At 39.8% G+C, this 20,082-nt stretch overlaps 1 protein-coding gene across 5 annotated transcripts; it reads left to right on the top strand.

The window, feature by feature from the left end:
* The first annotated feature begins 183 nt into the window (after positions 1 to 183).
* On the top strand, positions 184 to 17,359 carry LOC18444657 (polyprenal reductase 1). Of its 5 annotated transcripts, none has more exons than XM_006854788.4 (6): positions 184 to 894; positions 2,282 to 2,634; positions 10,542 to 10,776; positions 16,155 to 16,250; positions 16,719 to 16,790; positions 16,891 to 17,359. In XM_006854788.4, the coding sequence occupies exons 1-6, from the start codon at positions 676 to 678 to the stop codon at positions 16,993 to 16,995; spliced, it is 1,080 nt and encodes a 359-aa protein (XP_006854850.1). In that variant the 5' UTR covers positions 184 to 675; the 3' UTR covers positions 16,996 to 17,359. The 5 variants fall into 5 exon arrangements, 4 of the variants coding, with proteins under 4 accessions (XP_006854850.1, XP_088702466.1, XP_011627227.1 ...); XR_016040467.1 differs by having other exon boundaries at positions 386 to 894; positions 10,537 to 10,776; XM_088846339.1 differs by having other exon boundaries at positions 389 to 666.
* The last annotated feature ends 2,723 nt before the right edge of the window (positions 17,360 to 20,082 follow it).

Genomic DNA, 20,082 nt, shown 5'->3' on the forward strand with positions numbered 1-20,082 from the left:
ATCAACTCTAACCGTATCATTGTTTAAGTTTAAAATTTTATAATTAGATGTGAATAGTTTATTGGGTCATCATTGAAATTTTCGACGCCAAAATTATATTTCTATGATCTTTGAAGATGCACTGTATTTGGATTGTTTACGGTAGACATCTTATACAAACCGCACTCTTTAAGCATTGATGCCAGTTTCAAATGACCTATAATTCAAAAGATACTTTAAACCTTCTATTTTAATTTGTATACTATTCCTTAAATATTTTTTATGTTTATATAATTTTTTTTAAATCCCCTCTATTTTCCTACCTCATATACCTTTTATTTTAATTTGTATATTATTTTATTTATTTTTATCATTTGTAGATTAGAGATCATCGATCCAAGAATCCGACATATGTAATGTCGTGTTTATTAAATTTTTGGGATTAGCGTGGCTCATCGCGTAATTTACGAAAAAAACCGGGCATTTCTAGCCATGTTTTCTCGCTGTAGAGAACAGTTAAATCAGTTACGTCAGAGTAAAGCTCAATGATGAGGAAAACCCTTACGCTTACTCTTCGAATCTCCTCTTTATCCCGTGAATGGAAGAAATTGGAACTTACTTTCTCTGCAACTCTTCCCCATGGCTATAATTTAAGTCTCTCGAGGAGAAGCTAGGGCATCGCTTACTGTAAAAATCATGGCCTTCTATAACATTAGAGAGATTTTGTCTACTGTGATTTTTTCTTTTTCTGTGGAGGAGTGGTCATGGCTTCTTGTGATGGTTTTGAGAGCGGCATGGATAGCTGGAACCTTACCTATACTGCTTTCTTTCATTCCCTTTTCTTCTTTCGTTCGTATTCGAAATGTGGTTTTAGGGTTTGCTAAACGAGGGAAGCTTCTTCAATCTTCTTCTCAGGTTTTTTTTTTATCGCTTTCTGGAATAGTGGTTTTTCTTCCTGTTTTGGTTGTTACGTTCAATTTTATGCGTGTTTTGGTTCTTTTTGTGTTTAAATGGATTTAGATGCTGGTAAGAGTAGTGCTTTCGTTTTGTATTCTTAGGCATTGGAAATCTGCAAATTTGTGTTATTTTGTTTAGGTTTGGGTGTCGTATTAGTGAATTTTCTGGGGATTATGATTTCGAACTTTTTCTTCATGATGCTGTTTAAGGTTGTTGAAGTTTGGAGATTTTCTGGGTATTTGGGAATGGCGTTTCTGGTCCGACTAGTTTCTCTGTGCTTAAATCTCTCTCTCTCTCTCTCTCTCTCTCTCTCTCTCTCTCTCTCTCCCAATTTTATAATTTTTTCCTTTTTCCGAACTTTCAATGTTGCTTATAGTTTAGTTTGATTTTTATTTTGAACTGTTCTTCTTTTTTTCTTTTTTTTTAGCATATTTTTAGGCTGGTACACTGGACTCTCTCATTTTACTCGGCTTGGACAGGGCCGGAGTCCCAAGCCTGATCCAAGTAATTGAACCTTGGTTTTCTGTGGTTTCCCTTGTTCATTTTGATTATTGGAGATGTTTATGTTGTAGTCATTTTCTTCATTGGGAAATGACCTGTTAACATAGTTCCATATCTCCAATACAACTGTGACTTTTTTATTTTCTTTTCCTGGGATGATTGAAATGTGTTCTATCTTTCAACCAATGATCATACTGTTTGAATTTATTTGTGCTTTATCAATGTTTCATGCCTTTTATTTTTCTCTATGGAAATTGCTTATTATTTTGACAGAGAAATGGTTTTCTGGCTCATGAGAAAATGAAAAGCAGTCTTTTTTACCATATTTTTTTTTTGACCTGTAGCTTCTTGTGAAATAAACTAACTTGCAAGCATTATAAATTGCTTGAATGTACCAAATTTTATCTATAGAAAAAAGTTTTAGACCATGAAAATCCAGAGTAACATTTGTAAATCAGATGATTGGGCTATTACAGAATATTCTACTTAGTTGTGTTTATCTAAACAATCAGAAATCTTGGTAAAAATTTTATGCGGTGATGTTTGTCTGTAGAACTTATATTTCTTTGAGTATCAAGGTTTTTCCCTTCTTGAATTCCATTAATTTTTGTTTATTTTTCTTCCTTATGTTAATCCAATCGCTGCATGCCTCTCAGGGCTTAGTTGCAAATCTACAAAACTAGTTATTGGCTTCTTCCAAAGTCTTTCTTTTCTCCTTTTCTGGATGTTACACTTATATAGTAGCACAAACTGGGTTGCTTTTTAGTCAAAAGTACTAAATGTGATGCTTCTTGCTTACATTTATTGAAGTCCACTGATCTTAATTTTCTCTTTGGTAATACAGAGATTCACTGTTCCACAGAACTTCTTCTTGCATTTTTACTTAGTGGCAGTTGTATGGACAGCAGCTTTACTTGTCTGTACTTGGTCCTATGCACATGACATGACAGTTTCAATGGCATCAGAAGCGTTGCATTTTTCGACAGTTGCTAGCCATTTAACTGGAGGCTCTCATATTTTTTCTTTTGATAAGTCCCGATCTTCTCATCCAGAGCTCAGCTATCAGATATGGACGGTTGTATTTTTACTCTTGATGATGGAGGCTCAAGTCTTGAGGCGCTTTTATGAGTCTTTGTATGTATTCAACTATAGTTCTTCTGCTAGAATGCGCATACTTGGCTACTTAACAGGTTTATTGTAAGTACATATCCATATCCTCAACATGTTACTTGTTTCCTAAATATCTAGTATTTTCTGCTTTGATTTGAATGTCCTGATGTTTTACATGCTCATAGTTTTTAATGAAATTGACCAAAAAGCACCCAAGAGATGAACTATTTAATATCTCACTGATTTCTTTTAATTTAACGTCAATAATCATGAAAAGACGCATAATCATGAGTTAGATTAGTCCGTCTTGTAGGTGTGCTTTGATAAATGGTTGAAACAATGAATTATTGATATTTTTAGGTGTGTTTTGATAAATTTCCCTAATTTTCAACTTGGCCTAGTAATTTATGCAATTTGAGCTGTCAGGGTTTAAATGCATCGACTCACTGATTTTCGGACGAGGTTTGTTTTTTGAATCTTTCAACTGGTCTAGAAGTAAACAAAATACAGGGGTTTAGGCAAACCACATACAGGGTGCTCTATACCAAAAACCTGCAGAGGGGCTAAAAATATGCTTGACATCTAAAAAATGAACAAGAAGTCTAGATACAAAAATGGGGAACTATGTGCTAGAAAAGGTGCCAAAAATCCCCTGGGTGCTGTCTTGAGGTGCTCCCCCTTTACCGAGAGCGTTGGCTGCTGATTTGTCCTCACACTAGACATGTCTCCATGAGACGCATATGCACCTGCAAATGTAGAAACTTTCGTCAACAGTATGGTCAAGTCTCCAAGGGCTGGGTGAGGGTCTAAAGGCCCAAGCTATGATGTTTCTATTACCAATTTTGTGAAGTTCCTGAGGTGGGTAGGGCCAAGGCCTCTGTGGTATTAGAATCAGTGTGCGTGATGAATTGAGAGAATGAGTTGAGGGTATACCCGTCCTTATCTCTGAAAATGCCCCCAATGCCTGAAGGCCCGGGTTGCCAAGGGAGCAGCCCAAAAGGATTTATGTCCTTAGCCCAAAAGGTGACCAAAGTTCTTTGTCTTTCAAGGCTTCAATGTTGCCTTCTCCCCATGGAAAGTCCTGTTGATTCTCTTGGTCCAAATGACCCATAACATGGCTGCCACGGAAGCCCGATAGAGGAGGATGTCCGACATAGACCAAGGAGGGGAGAGGAAGGATGCAAAGAGGTGTACAACCGACCTCAGAGTGACCCACAACCAATTGAAGAGTTGGAGGAGGTCCCACTGGGGAGATCTCTCGAAGTGACAGTGGATAAAGAGATTTGTGTGGGTTTCTTCCTCTGTTGTGCACATGACACATCTATTAGGTATTGGCAATCCCCTTCTTTGAAGCTGATTTACTGTCAAGGCTCTCTCTGATAGGGCAATCTAGTTAAAGACTTGGAGTTTGGGAGGAATAAGCAGGAAGCAAGCTTTAGCGGCGATGGATGGGGGTCATGCTGGTAGGGTAGGTGGCATGAGGATTTTGTGGTATAAAGAAGATACTGAGCAGACACCTGAGGGAGCAAGTGACAAAATAATCTTGTCACTGCCATGGGGTGGGAGGAAAATGGAGTTGGGAAGGGATGACATGGCTAAGAAGTCGTCGACTTCATGATCTGCTAGGGGTCTCCTAAAATTGGGGTTCCATACTTTAGCAAAACCTAAGTACCAACAATCGAAGTGATTTACAGCAGTTACTTGGTTCTCGTCGGCAAGGAGGAAACAAATTGGGGAAGCGCTCCCTCAAAGTTGAATGACCTATGCAAAGGTCAAACCAGAAGAGGAACCTATTACCTTCCCACAGCTGGAACTGGAAATTATCTCTGAAGAGATTGTAGCTGCGGAGAAGGGATCTCCATAGTCTTGAGGATCTGTTGTTGGGCCCTGCAACTAGGGAGTCAGACAGAGGCTACAGAACGGTATTTGTTCCAGATGACCTCTTGCCGAAGGTGGTTTTCTTGTGTGGCATAATGCCACTACCACTTGCTTAGGAGCACCTAATTGTTGATTTTGAGACTGCGAATACCTAGTCCTCCATGGGCTTTGGGCTTCCGGCGAAGACACTTTTGGCCCAAGAGATGGAGTGATACATTTTCCCTCTTCTCCGGACCAGAGGAAATTCCTCATGAGCTGTTCCAGGTGAGCCACGACTGAAGCAAGCATGTGAAAGACTGACATTTGGGAGATTGGAATGTTGGAGAGGGTAGCCTAAATGAGGGTGATTCTCCCCACGGAGGAGAGGAACCTACCTTTTCAGCCTGCGAAACTCCGGTTGAATTTGTCGATGATGTGGCTCCATTGTTGCAGCTTGGGCTTACCAATACACAGTGGTGTACCCAAATAGGTGGAAGGCAGGTTGTTGACCTTACAACCCCACAAGTCCGCGAGTTTATGAATCACTTGGGTTAGAGGAGTGTTTGGACCAACTGAAATCTGCTCCTTGGAGAGGGATGTCTAGGATATTATTCCTAGAAATAAAGTCAGAAAAGCCGAGCCTGCTTTTGAGAGATTTTGGGGTTTGAATTGCGCTCAAAGGACCATCTGGTTACGTTGAAGTCACCACCAATTCACCATATAGGAGTTTGCAAAGAAGAGACCATTTCGAGCTCCTCTCAAAAAGAGCCCGTGAAGCTATTTGAGTTCAGGCGTAGACAGCAGTCAACTTCAAGGACGACCATTGAAAATTCTAGTAAGGGCAATAGAGACAAAGAAGATACCCATCTGGGAGGTCGAGAGGGCATGTAGGGTCGGGTCCCAGAGCACCCAAATACTTTCGGAGGCCCTGTAAGATTCCAAAGTTGCCCATTGGGAGGGCCTGAAACCCCAAACTCGTCGGATCTGGGGGAGGGAAGCTTAGTTTCAATGATGGCCAGAACTGAGGGCGAGAACTTAAGGCTGAAATCCCAAACTGCTTTTCGTTTATTGTGGGCTCGCTTGGGCCCCGATTGTTCCAAGTAAGGACTTTCATGGGGAAGGGTTAGGGGAGGGGGCGTGCCTCGAGAAGTGCCTAGGGAGCTGACAAGCCGAGGGGGCTGGAGCAGCAAGGAGGGAAGGAGGGGTGTTGTTGTCCACCTGGTCGTAGTTGACCCCAAAAGCCAGGTTGGAGAGCTCTCTATTGCCTTTGGCTCTTACTTTGAATTGAGTTTGGGTGTCATGTCTAATGAAAACTTCAATGTCCTCCTTTGGTCCGTCGTAGTGGAACCATGAACTTGAGGACTTGGTGGATGTTGCCTTGTGCGTTGTCCATGCCTTTTATGCTGTTGGAGTCCATGGAAGTTGTAGATGACGAGTGGGAAATTTCTTGGAAACCAGGGGAATTGTAATAAAGTAGAGGTGGGGTGGGTTCGGTTCACCTTTGGGAACATGAACACTGTGCCACCCTGGGGAGGGTAAGAGCAACCCACTAGGGGAAGGCAGGAGGGATAGGGGTCCCAAAGAAGGGGAAAGATAAGGGTCCTAAGAAGGGGAGGGGCAGGGAAGAGTCCACTGGGTGAGAAGAGAGTGGCAAGGTCCTGTGAAGGGGAGGAGGCTGTGGTAGGGGTAACAATTAGGAGAAGCGGTGGGTGGGAGGAAGGGCAGGAAGGGGGAGTAAGGGTAGCAAAGACCACTGCCCAAGGAGCGAGAGAGAGGGAGAGACAGAAAGGGGATGGGATGGGTTAGGGCGAAAGGAGGCTGAGGGGGAGGAGGATATGGGTTAGCAGAGGTAAGGAGGAGGGCAAGGAGCGCATGCCACGAGAGGGGGCGCAGGGGTTTGGAGGTAGAGTACAGTGGTGCAAAGGCACAGTCAGGTAAGGGAAGCAAGGGATTAGAAGAGGGGAAGAGGGGAAAGGTGGAGGGGGGTTAGGAAGCAGTTGCCGTTGGTGGGAGGGGAGTGCAGGTTCCTAAAGAGGGGTTTGACGGAGACTTTGGGCTGTGGGGACAATGGCACAATGGGGCCCCGGAGGAGGTGGAGGTCCGAGATGGGGATAGATTCACCCAATGGGTTTGTGAAGAGAGTGGAAAGGTCAAAGTACGAGAACAAGAGACACCGTCTTGGGATGATGAGGGTGGCACGGGTGGCCTCGGCACGTGCGGTGGAGGCTCCTTCGATATTGGGGCCATAGGGTTGATGCTAGGAGTTGTGGATGACGAGAGAGGGGGGGAAGGGGAAGGATGGATGGTGATGGTTAGGAGGCTGCACCTGGATTCGTTTGTTGGTTTTTTTGGGGGGTGGGTGAGGGGGGGGGGGGAGAAACGGTGGGGAATCCTGATATGTCGGGGAGGTGTAAGGCAAGCCGCCTTTTAAAAGGTGGTAAAATTGAAATGGGTATGGGAATGGGCTCCACATGAACAAGTGAGTCAGTGGAGGCCATGTGGCCCCAGGGTATGATCTGTGGGCCCAAGGAGCATCCAAGAAATGAGAGGAATGGGAGAAAGATGTGGAAGGACCACGAAAGATTTTGATGGCGGCTGACATCAGCCCTAGAGGGGAGGAGAGAGGTGGTGGGAGAAACGAGGGGCATGGTATTCTGGGGAGGGATCTCAGCTATTGATCGAGGAGGGGGGTCAAGATGACCCCTGCAATGAGAGCTTTGATAGTTCTGATTGTATCCCCGGCGGCATGAACTATGGGTGGAGGCCTATGTGCTCTAGGCCCTCGGCACTCGAGAGACCAGAACCATGGTCCTGGACATGGCATGAGGATGGTCGAGAGACTGGGAACCAGGACATATGGATACAAAAAAAACTAGGCCTCCACTGCTAACCCGAGCATTGTGTGAATGAGATAAGAGTTAAAAGTGTTGATGAGCAACTAGATGTTGCCCCAAAGCGAGGAACTCTGACGATTTCCTATGCACCGAGATAAAGGCACGCAAGCCTCTCTAATAAGCTTGAAACTGTCGAGATGCCAGGCATGAAGGGGGATGTGAAACTCTCTGAGCCAAATCTTCTGAGTTAGGGGTCCCCCAAATCCTTGTTCCACCAGATGAGAGAAAGCGAGGAACCTTTGAACTGTGGTTCGCTCCATTGGGTCGCTCCCCTCTGGGGGAAAGAGAAGAGTATGTCTCCACTGGAGAGTTTGTGGCGACTCTGTTTAGGTTCAGCCTGCAGTTCCTTTCCTCATTTCTCTATGCCTCTGAGATCATCTTTGTGGGGGTTGAAATGGCCAATCAAGGAGAGCTTCAACGACTGCTCTAGGGCAGCAATATGTTGTCCCTCTATGGAGATCAAGTTGGGAGTAAGTGGACTACAAGAGAAGCGAGCGGGGAGAGGGGTTGGAGTTGATTGTCTGCTTGGCGGATATGGGAGCCAAGGAGGTGGATTTGGAAGGTTAGAAGAGGTGTGTGTAGTTCAGGAGGAGGAGGAGGAGGAGGAGGAGGAGGAGGAGGAGGAGGAGGAGGAGGGGGGGTAAGGCCAGACAGGGGTGGCCAATAGAGGGAACCATCCTTGAGTTTGGAATCTTTTCCGACTTGTTCTTGCAAGCATGTTATTAATAGGCATTTAGTTACAGTAAGTCATATGTGGCTTTAGGATTCTAAAATATGTTTTTTTCATTCTGAGGATTCTGAAATATGATTAAATGGAAATATATGAAAAAAGGCAAAAAGTTGCATTTTCTAATACTTCTTGGCACCACGCAAAAGCTTCCAATGTTATATGAAACAGCTTGAGCTTTTTTCTCCTGCTAGCGTCTAGCTCCTACTGTTCATGAGGTGTATAGGTTGGTCTAAGGTCCCTTCTTAATAGCAAGAGATGAGTGATAAAGTATGTTTAGATTCTTCTTATAGCTGGGGGTAGCCATCCTTGACCATATTAAGCAGATACAACATCCAAGGGTCTGAGTATGGTTCTTAACAAATATTGTGAGTTGCTTAGTTTCAGCTATTGATAATACATCTAAATGATGTGCATCAGGATCCTAAGTATTGAAAATATCCCGTCATTGATAATTTTCCTATGGCCACATAGTCATATGTGTTATCAATTATGACTTTCACGCAGTTTTCTACCCTCATATGACATACACTCTTTATTGGTGTTCAAAAAACTCAGCAAGTCCAACTCGGACTCACTTGAGTTACTTAGGCTGGTCAGCTACTGTATTCAAGACCCTCACCCCTATTCACATACTCGCCTGAGTTATTTTAGTACTCGGGCAAGTTCTGTCTGACTCAGCGAGTTTCTGACAGACTTGGCAAATTTGTAGAAACTCACCGGGTCTTTACACTTTGTTAGTACAAAAGATGCAGGCTGAAAACTGAACCCCATTTCTCATAGATCCAATCTTCCATTTGCATTAATCCTTAGGCATATTTTTGCATCCTCTAACTATTAGGAAGATCACAATCGAGAGAACATCTTAAATTTTGGATTTGTGAGAATTTAATTTTTGTCTAGAGTTTTACTAAGTTTGAAAACCTGCGAAAATTTCACAACCGTAGCTCAATGTGACTTGAAGTTTCTTCCCTAACCTTACATTTGAGTTCTTTATCAAATCAAAGGCTTAGTTTCCATGAAAAACCACTTTAAATCTCAGATTTGCGATATTTTGAACGCCAAAACACTAGTTGGCTGAAACTTTCAGGAGCTGAGATCAACTAGATCGCAACTCGAATTCAAGTCTAGTGTAGGGGTTTTTATCTGGGGTATTTGAGGACCTTTTCGCAAAGAGTGGAGTCGTCGATGCGCATCTGGCACAAAGGTTGAGGGGTCAGCTTGAAAAGTTTGGGTAAGCAAAATTGGGTGTTATTCAATCATTGAATGTTGCATTAGATTTCACCGAGTGTATACCAATATAATAAACTTTTCATAATTTTGAATTTCCTTTTATTTTTTGCTTCTAATTTTCCATTTTGTTTGTGGGAATTTTTGTGGGTGACTCTTCCAACTCAGACTAGACATAGTGAATCTACTCTGGAGTCTGGACTCGCTGGCCAACTCATTCCAGGCACTTGGCAGGTCGAGCAAGTCTAAGTTTATGAGCAGTGTTCTTTATAAATAATGTATCTTCCAACCTAAAAAGGGATGTTATGTATCAAAGTTCAGGAACTTCAGTCTATTGAAACATTTAGTCTTCTAGTGTATTTGGTGATTTATCCCTTCCTTTTTCATCAGAAGCCTTTTACATCAATATTTTGTTGCCCCAATATCATATTTCTTGCAAGTTTAGGACTTGCACCCTTGTGTGCCATGAACTGCCATTGCATCAATCAGAATTTGCTAAAACGTTGACACTTGAAAATTAAATGCTAAATTATTTTTATAAAAAAGGAAAGGCAATTGGTTTACCTTTTTATGTCATTTTCTAGAGCAGTTTCTTCAATGCGATGTTAAATAACAATTTCTAATTGGATTCCTTGAGTGATGAGATCAGATTTTTTTTCTTATGGGGTGTCGAAATGCCAATAGAATGGTTAGCCCTGATGGTGGATGCCATGAGCTCCGCTTAATGGGTGAATTTTTCCATCCAACACTTTTAAAATATCCTTCTCTTCCCACTTAAGTTGTCTACTTCCATGGATAACAGTGATAACTTCCTTGATGTAATTCCCATACGAACTCAACATTCTCAAGGCCAGAAATGGCCTTGTTTATTTGTGATGGAAATTTGGGTTTTCTAACATTTTTTGAGTGGGTAGTTAGTTTTGGGTTAATTCAACCTTGTTAAATCATTCTAGGAACTAAAGCACCTAGTACCTTTCTTGAAGGAGGTGAGGCTTTTATCAACCTCTTGTGTTTGTGACTTGGTGTGATAGGTAGGTCAATTGAAGTTCTTTCACTGTCTGCTTCATTAATCCTTGCCAGATGTCACTTCATATTTCAAGCACTGCTATTTCAAATGCATCTATGTGTGGACTTTTTTTTGTCATTATGCATGCCATAATTCCTGTGCATAGAACTCATGTGAAATAAATTTTGAAGTGGTTTTTTTGGTTAACCTAACATCTTAACACTTTTTGTCCATATTATAGGTTTGCTTGTTGATTGTCATGTTTATTTTGGTAGGTCAGTTTCTATATAGCTGCACCTCTATCGCTTTGCATCTCTTATGCTCCAGAAGTGATCAGATATGTAACCCAGCAAGCTGCTAATTACATTGTAAAAGGTCGAACTTATATGCCAGATGTCAAGATTGATTGGTTGGAATATATTAAGCCATTTGTACACTTGGGATTGTTTCAGTGGATTGGTGCAGGCATTTTCATTTGGGGATGGACTCGTCAGTTTCGTTGCCACACTATACTTGTAGGTTTGAAACATTGATGTTTTGTTAAATTGTCTGGTGCTTTTTCAAAATGTGGAATCTTTCTTTATCTTAATCATGAAAGAGTGAGTAATCTAAATGGAGAAATTTCTTGTGTTAGATGATATTTGATTAAACTGAATTCTACTTGCAACTATTCTCATCCTCCTTTTGATAATTTGCCATTTTTGTCCAGTGTGTTGAGATTTACGTTAGAAGTAAAGAGAAAAGAATTTTTACAGTGACAAATCCAATCCTTCCTGAATTACGGCTGTGAAAGTATCGGCCATTATATTATTATGGGAAATTTATCAAAATACCCATAAGAGATGAACTATTCAACAACTTACCCTTTTGGAACCATTTCAACTCAGGATATGAGTTATTTTATGGGTATTTTGAAATTAAATGAAAAAATATTGATAAAATGTTAAATTGTTTAATCTCGTATAGCTAAATTTATAAATTTCTGTATTATTGAAGAAAAAAGTGTCAGCCACTATATTGGAAAAAGTGTCAGCCACCATATTGGCACATGCCTCCATATAATGACATCAAGTGAATTGTCCTCTTTTACTGGATATTTGTGCCCTTCACATTTTGGATCCCCCATTGGTATATGGTAAGACTTCACCTAATCTGAGTTGCTTCTAATTATGTGCTTCATGGTAGTGGGGAAGCATTTAGTGGTTTTGTAGTTGGTTTATCAAAGCAATAATTTTTCAGGGGATTTCTCAATCTACCTTATGGCAACAATTCATGTAATTGGATCATTTACTCTAAGTGGCACCACCACTTAATGAACAAATAGAGCCCATCCATATTACCAGTGTAGTTTGAAGAGGTCTTGCATTTATATATGAGAGAAACTACCTTGCTCCAAATTAATGAAACAATACCTTACCCAACTTTGATGTAAATTAGTGAATTGGTATAAAGAGGGTTAAAAATACTTCTACCTGATTGATCCTCAAACTTGATTAGGTTGGTTACAGTTGATGGATTTTGTGGATGGGTGGTGATCATGGATCTTGGAGTGCCTATCCTCAGCCATGTACATGGGCATGATTAATGGCAGTGCAAAATGCCACTTGAGAGGCTTTTGAGGGTTGTGCCAAGGCAATCCTCTATCCCCATTTCTCTTTGCCATAGTGGCTGAAATTTTCAGCTGATCAACTCAAACCTTGAGAACCAAAACATGATCTGTGGTTTCAGATTGTCAAATGGGAATTTATCAATCCCGCACTTACAATATGCAGATGACAATCTACTTTTGTGCGAAGCCACCAAACAAGTCGACTAATTTTGGGTATTTTCTCTGGTTCTTTGAACTTGCAACAGGCCTCAAAATCAACACGAAAAAAAACATAACTCATGGGTATTGGGGTGGAAAATGAAAACTTGAGGAATCTGGCTGTTAGTTTGGATCGTGATGTAGAATTTTTTTTAAGTAAATACCTTGGGTTACCTATGTGTGTAGGAAACCATAAATACACCAATGGAATGGCGTAATTGAGAGGTTCGAGAAGCGACTATTCGCCTATCATGGGTGCTTCTTATCTTTGGAGGGAAGAGTTACACTCATCAACACTATCCTTTCAAGCATCGCAATCTTTAAGCCATCGCTTTTCAACTGCCGATGCTAACAGTCAATAGACTAGAAAAATGATGAGGAGATTCCTATGGTAAGGGCCACATGATAGCCAAAATGCACTTGGTTAAATTGTCCCTTGTATGCAAGTCCAAGAAAGCCGGGGTCTAAGGTATCAGATCACTTGAAGATATGAACACTGCTTTGCTGGGCCATTGGTTTTGGCGCTTTGTGACCCAAGAAACCCACCGGTGGTGGAAGGTCACCCCGCAAAAATATGGTTCGCATGAGTCTAGTTCGCTGCCAAAGCCTAACGCCTGTCCATGCATGTGAGTAACATGGCAAGGGGTGCTCTCGGAATACTCTTCCTTTGCTACTAAGTCTAAAAGATGGGGGAAGAATTTGGTGCTGGTTAGACACTTTGTTGGGAAACTTGAGCATCACTAATCAATTCCATCTTTGTTCCTGTTACCCCCAAACCAAGCATATGCTCTGTCGTGGAGGTACCTAAGGGTAACCTTAGTTTGCATTAGGATTTCTACTCTTTTTAATCTTTGGAGAACTGAAAACTAAGGTTACTGGTCTTTTAATTTTTTTTAGCTACCTATGGGTGTTTATGTCTTTTGGAGTTGTAGATAATTCAGGGGTAGTTTAGTCTTTATTATTTTATTTTAATCAAGTGTATGTTACGTCATTATGTTTAAGACAAATTGTATAGAAGGGAAGAGAGGGATGTCCAACTCTTAAAATGTTTATTTTGATAACTTTGTGAAGGTAAAAAAAACAAACCCTATAGAAGAGGTTCTTGAACTCTTTGATTGAAGGTTATAAAGAAGGCTTCGTAGCACCTCCTAAGGTCCCTCCCTTCAAGGTATTCTTCAATTTCATTTCCTCTTCTTTCCCATCTATTATCTTCTTCTCCTTTCTTCCATTTTCTTCTCCTAAATTCTTTTGTCCTCTCCTTTTTTTCCCTTCTTTCTTTTCGTTCCTTAAAATCTTTAATATTCCTCCTCCTTTTATAATTATTCTTTCTCCCCCTTATTTTTTTCTGTTTTCTTCTTTCTTTAATATTTTTTGTCTTTTATAACCCTCCAAACCAGCAAACATTCCCCATTTAATACAACCACTAAAACCTGAAAAGTGACGTATATGTCATTCCTAGAATTAATCCTAAATAATCCCTTGAAACCTTAACCGGAATTTCACACAAAAAATCAGAACTCTAAAGTTTACACCCCATTAACTTCAAAACCATCAAAGTGAGTAAGTGATCTTATGATACATCACAGATTCTGATATGATCTCAACACCATGGAACTGCTCAAACTAGAAAGGCTACTCCCTATCTTTCAAAGCTTTATTGTGTTTGAGTTTAGCAGGGACAAGTTCATCCGCAGCCCCGCCCCATCAATTCTCTTCATCCCATCTTTCAACCATATCATTAGGAATGAAGCTCCACCAACATGGTGGTCAATAGGACCTGGTTCCCTTTTCCGCCTTCCAAAATCCAGCGCCTTCCAAAATCCAGCTGTTTGGATGCATACATAAAAAGATCTTTATGTGGACAAACTACGAAGGCGTGGTGAAGAGAGGACTCCATTGCCCTGCTTTAGGACACATTTGGAGCAAATGTCTACAGATATTTAGGGTAGAATGGGTAATACTGGGAACCATGAAACAACTATTTCCAGCCTATTTCTTGCCCCCCCACCAAAGGTAGGGCTAATACTTTAGATGGCATTGATCCTTACTTTTATATGGAATGTATGGCTGGAGTGCAACAGGAGGACAAGGAGAGTTCCGTCCTAAATATTATGGATGACTTCAAAAAATTGGTGATTGAATGGGTGTGAGAGCTTCATGGTTTCGAAACAACACAAGCTCAGACTCGTTCTGAATTGGGAGACTATAGCTAGATCGGGTAGAGCACTCAAGGTAGATCTCTTGCTGGTGACCTCTGGAATAGGAAATCATCAAATTAAACTTTGTTGGATTGCTCATTTGGTACCCAGGTAGGGCAGGGTGGGGAAGGGGGCGTTGTTGTGGAAGGAACATTTAGATCCATCCAGGTCCCTGATCTTAATCTCCTCGGAGCCCATTCGCATTGCCACCTCATCAATGACATAGGCTGATGGCCTTCCACAAGGTCTCAATTCTTTTATAGAAGCTGGGGTACCTCTTTAATTGTCGAAAGGATTCAAAAAACACCATTGACGGGGCCAATGGAATCTTCATCTGCCATGGAGAATGGATCAGACTTTTTAAGAGATATTGTTTGTTAGTATCTGGTGAAACATCCTTTCAATCATACTTGGTGAAAGGCTAATAGCAATGTGGATGGCTTGGTTAAACTGGTGGCTTTTTACTCATCTCTAGTGCTCAATCTACCATGAAGTACAAAACCACCTGTAATGTTTTGCTTCTCTTTCCTTGCTGAGTAATTTCAGGAGACTGGGCAGTTTTCTTCTTTGGAAAGGCTCTTTCTGATTTTGTACACATTATATTTCCAATTTTGTATGCCTTGCAATTTGTATTTGTATCACTTTACATACCTCTTTAATACAGTTACTATCTCTTCGCAAAAAATACTTTTGCCAGATTGCTCCACCCAGAAGGACTATGGAGAAGTGATCAGTCCTTCCCTTATTGCTTCTACTCATGACATAAGTTGGTCAGAACACATCCACTTCCATGTTCATTTGTGAGCACAGTTTTCTGATAAGTTATACCAACAAGGAGAGCCAACACCATGAGGTGTGCTCCTAGTGTCTTCTTACTGGTTTTAAATCACAGCAGTTATACCCAATGTAACAATAACAACCCCTAGCCAATGAAATGGTGTAACAGCACTTTTTGAAACTTGGAGTAAACCCCATCAGGAGACCAAGCACATCAAGTCTGGGAATATATGTAAGGTGATTTATATCTTTCATATGCAAGCAATGTTGTACAGGTGCCTTGAGAGTTGAAATAACTGTATCATTATATCAATTATGAAGCAGTGTCAATGCATACAAGAAAAGATAAATGTACCCATGGATGAATGATTAACAACTAGCTTACAGTTGGCAGGCCTTGGATGTCAACCTAAATGAAGATGCAATTTTTATGAACTACTGGATAGATAACCCACCTGTGATCATGGCCAACACCTAGGATTGAGATGGATGATAGATTTGAAATCCTCATAAAAACACCACCCAACTTCTAAGGAATAATAGATTCTGTTGTACTTGGCTTAAGACTTAAAAAGCATCTTCTTAACCTCAAAGAAATATCCACTGTGGATTGCCAAGGCCTCTTGTACTTTTATCTCTTATTAAAGGTTAACACTTCCAAAAAAAAAGAAATATTCATTATGTATTTATGATCAGCATGTCATTATTCATTTTCTTCTCTTGTTTCGGTTATGAAGATTATTTTTTATTTTTTTCTTTTTATTTTTTTAACTCTCCTTGGTTTTCCTTACTTTTTATGCTGTATAGCTTTTTATTTTATCCAAAAGAAGCAAATCTCCTGTTAGTTTTTTCTTGCACTAATAATCATTGCAACTATCTCACATACTCCAAACCAGTGGATGGTATGTTCTCATGAAATATTCTGAAACCAAGTGCAGCAGCAAGTCTAGCCATGCTGAGCAAACAATTCTGTTTAAGCTGTGCATTTCATGCTCATACATATGTTCTGTCCCATACAATGTGCATGCCAGTGTGCTCTTTTGTCTATATACACCTGTCTATGGCTGCGTGGACAGGGATATTCATGGATGACTTTTATAATAATTTGCAGGGATCTCTCAGAACACAATCAGAGGATGATGAATATAAAATTCCACATGGCGATTGGTTTGAATTTGTCTCGTGCGCACATTACTTGGCAGAAATAGTGAGTCCTCAACTTCTCTATATTTTGAAACAATACAGAACTTCCAAAAAACCAAAAAATTTATGAGTGACTAGAGCACCACAGCATTTGTGAGTAATCAGAATGCGCTTTCTTTCTTATTCAAGCCTTTCATGCAAAATTAGGGGGAGATTGATGTACCATTTACAGGGTTGCTTCAAAAGGGAAGCTGAAATCACTTTTCCCTGCTCTCATTAGTGCTTTAAGCCAATTCTTTAGCGATTATCTCATGCTTTTAAGGATGAGCATATGATATATACTGATTATCTCATGTATTTACCTAAGAGTGGGGGATATATATGTATTGGGTTCGGCATAAAGGGCACAGAGTTTATAGTCATATATTATATTATGACTCATGAAAAGTTTTGGTTATCCTCTCTTTGTCCTCCTCTTGCACACAAAATTTATTAGCAGAGCATCATCATTCGAGCATTTTCTATCCTGCAGATATTGTATGCTGGAATTCTGATTGCCAGTGGAGGATTAGATTTGACAATTTGGCTGGTTTTCATATTTGTGGTATGGTTGACCGTTTCTCTACAATTATATATGCACTCCATGATAGAAATAATAGCCACATTTAAAAAGAATATACTTAACTCTCTCATCTTGGATGCAGGTATCAAACCTCACCTTAGCTGCACTAGAAACGCACAATTGGTATCTCCGCAAATTTGATGACTACCCACGAACTCGTTATGCCATCATTCCACGGATTGTGTAGTGGAATGTGTGGGATGTATTCATTGTGCATTTCGTTTTGCCCTTATTGAGCGCATCATGGAAAGCTGATAGTGCCCTCAAATTGCTTGAAGTCTCAAGAAATATTTTGAGTCATTCACATGCAAATGGCAGATCAGTGTGCTTGTCTTGAACTGTGTTCAGGTGTCACAGTTGATATATGATTTAAAACATGCTAAGGGCTCTGGAGTCTTAATCTTGATGAAATGTGCATAGAACGACGACTCATGGAGGTTAAAAGTTTGTAGTTTCACAATTTGGGGCTTTTTTTCCCTCATAGTGGTACATTTGGCGGGTGTATTTAGACCATTTCATCGGTGAGAATGGTGTCCTCTCTATTATGGCAACAAGCATTGTTGGAATGGTAGCAGCTTTCTGTTGGCTATTGGCAATCTGTTGCTTTTAATTAGCCAGTAGAGACCAATGTTAAAAAAACCGACCTATTAGAACCGGAACCGCTAGGGTTCCGAGTCTAGTTAGGGGCTGTTTTGAGTGTATAGTACCCTAGGCAACAACCCCCCTAAAAGGTTTGGCCCAAAACCAGCCGGTTAGGGGTCGAACAAGCCATATTTTTTTCTTACGGGCCGGTTTTCTGCTAACTGGAACGGTTTACCCGATATAAAAGACTGTTTTAAGCAATAACGCTAATGTAACTATAAAGAGCATTATTTTGAAATAGTGGCCGTTATGTGTGGCAGGCACCCATGAATCCACTTTTTCGCCTTTTTTTATTCATTTTCTTGCCTTTTTATTGGCTTTGTTCATGCTTTATTGCTGTAAATCATTAGATAATGTTTATAAAACAAGAAATTTGGATTGAAATATCGAAAAAAAAAAAGTTCTTGGATTGAAACACCAGATTTTCTAGGGTTTCAAAAATTTCTACCACTCTTTCAGTAATCTCTTCAATACTGAATGGTTATTGAAGAAATTTGGGGGGGTTTGATAGTTAATCGAAGCATTTACCAGATTTATGTTTCAATTTGTTCAAAAAATCAAAGATTGTGGGTTGATTTTGGGCCCAAAAGTTGTTGCTCAAAGAACCTGTGTTTGATCCAAAGGCAAATTTCTTAAATATTTATTGGTTATTTTTTATCAAATTGAGTTGTGAATTTTGATCATCAAAGCTTCACCTCTCAAATAAAATAAGTATGCTTATTTATGATTGAGTAAATTTTTAATATGAACTTTTTTGTTACACGATGTCATGAAAATTTTATAGATCTGAAATTTCTGCCATTTTTTCAATTAAATAAAAAAAACCAAATATTTTTTATGAGATTTGGTGCGTTTGAAAGATGATCGAAACTTTACAACGCATGTGTGATGATTTGTTCGATTATCCAAATGTTGAGGGTCGTTTGTTGTTCGAAATGTTGCTCGGTTTTAGGGGGTTTTGAGATATTGATTATTTTAAAAATATATATATTTTTCTGAATAAAATTATTTTTTGATGAATATGCTAAGTGTTTTTCTATTTTGCTTAGTAAAATTATTATTTTGATAAAAAATATGTTTTTTCGATGAATATCACAAAAAAATCGATTCTTCTTTTGCTAATGTTTTATATTTTTTCTAACAAAAAACAAATAAGTGTATGATAATGTCCCTCGATCTTTTGCTCGATTTAGTTTTCATTATGTTTTTTTAAGTGCACGGTATAGTTATATTTGTAATAATGGAAATGGGATTGTATATGTAATTGTGGAATTCGGATTGATTTTGAGTTGGATTTATGGCCTATTTCTCTGTTTTCTTTTAACTTTTCAATGGCTCTGTTGAAGTCGTGGAAATTGGTAATATGTTTATTATAATGTCACTTTTACATATCACTGAATTTATTTCATTCTTTAATAACTTCTATGGCCATATCAGGGATCCAACATACCGGTTCTCAATTAGTTTGGCCATAAATTCAGATCTCGGTAGACATACTAGTTTTTAGAGTTCATGGGATACTTTTGTATGCAACAACATCAACAACAATATCAAAGAGCATCTACAAGAACTGCTGGTCTACTGCTACTAGTCTCATTGTTAATTCTCTATGACTGTTTAATGGCTTTTATTTCGGAAATATTGGGCAATGAGTTACTCCCATGGATTATGTTCAATCAGGATTATGAGTTCGAAAGGGATAAGGAAATCCATGTTCTATTTATTTCTTTTCATTAGATTGGACCTTGCCTATTTTCCTAGCATATCACACTAACAGAAAGTTTGAGGAAGTAAACTTCACTACTTTGTTATCGGTTCCGGACAAAATCTTGCACAAAATTTGCATTAGTTTTATTAATCAATATTAGGTGTACTGCTCATTTACTTCAAACACCGACTATGACGAGTACGAAGACGATGAGCATGATGACGAGAAGATAGATGGGACAATGGAAAACAATTGGCAAGGTCCAATCATCGAGGAATGTGAAGGGGCGCAACATGATACAATGCCCGATGTACATGAGACGACAAGGGAGAGATAAAACCATAGCCAACACCGTAACCTAGTTATTTCTGGTAACACAGAACAAGGTGGGGTTAACATGGAACAAGGTGGGGGACACCACTAAAGTCAGACGATTCTAGGAGACTTTGGCCAAGTGGTGGCCGAGGGGTGGCCGAGGGGTACCACGAGAAATGTTTTTGACTGATGATGGAGTATAACTGCGGCACTATAGACTCCACCAAGCCTTTCTCAGAAAAGACACTACAGACTCCACCAAACCTTACTCAACCAAGCAACCAAGCCTTACTCTGATTTTTGATTGGCAAAATAGCACAGTTGCGACATTACATACTCCACCAAGCCTTACTTAGATTTAAATGAATAGTGACACACAACAGTGCTCTGACCCCCCTCACCACTCTCATTAGTACTAGTCATTGTTAGTTGGACTCTGTAATTCCGTCAGTTGATTTAAAAATCAAATTATAAATTGTCTTGCATATCTTCATAATATTTATATGCTAATTTATATAAAAAGTTGTTTTGAAATTTTTTTAATTATTTTTGGTAATAAGATAGTATACACTTAATCTAAGTTTTTCGATTTTTTTAATTATTTTTGGG

Source organism: Amborella trichopoda, chromosome 9, assembly GCF_054954075.1.
Source record: "Amborella trichopoda isolate Santa Cruz 75 chromosome 9, AtrichopodaSantaCruz75HAP2 v2.0, whole genome shotgun sequence".
In the NCBI taxonomy this organism is placed as follows: Eukaryota; Viridiplantae; Streptophyta; class Magnoliopsida; order Amborellales; family Amborellaceae; genus Amborella; species Amborella trichopoda.

Coding starts and splice junctions, on each gene's coding strand:
- LOC18444657 (XM_006854788.4), top strand. CDS start 676: ATGGCCTTCTATAACATTAGAGAGATTTTGTCTACTGTGATTTTTTCT. Junction 895..2,281: donor TTCTTCAATCTTCTTCTCAG/GTTTTTTTTTTA, acceptor TTGGTAATACAG/AGATTCACTGTTCCACAGAA. Junction 16,791..16,890: donor GGCTGGTTTTCATATTTGTG/GTATGGTTGACC, acceptor TCTTGGATGCAG/GTATCAAACCTCACCTTAGC.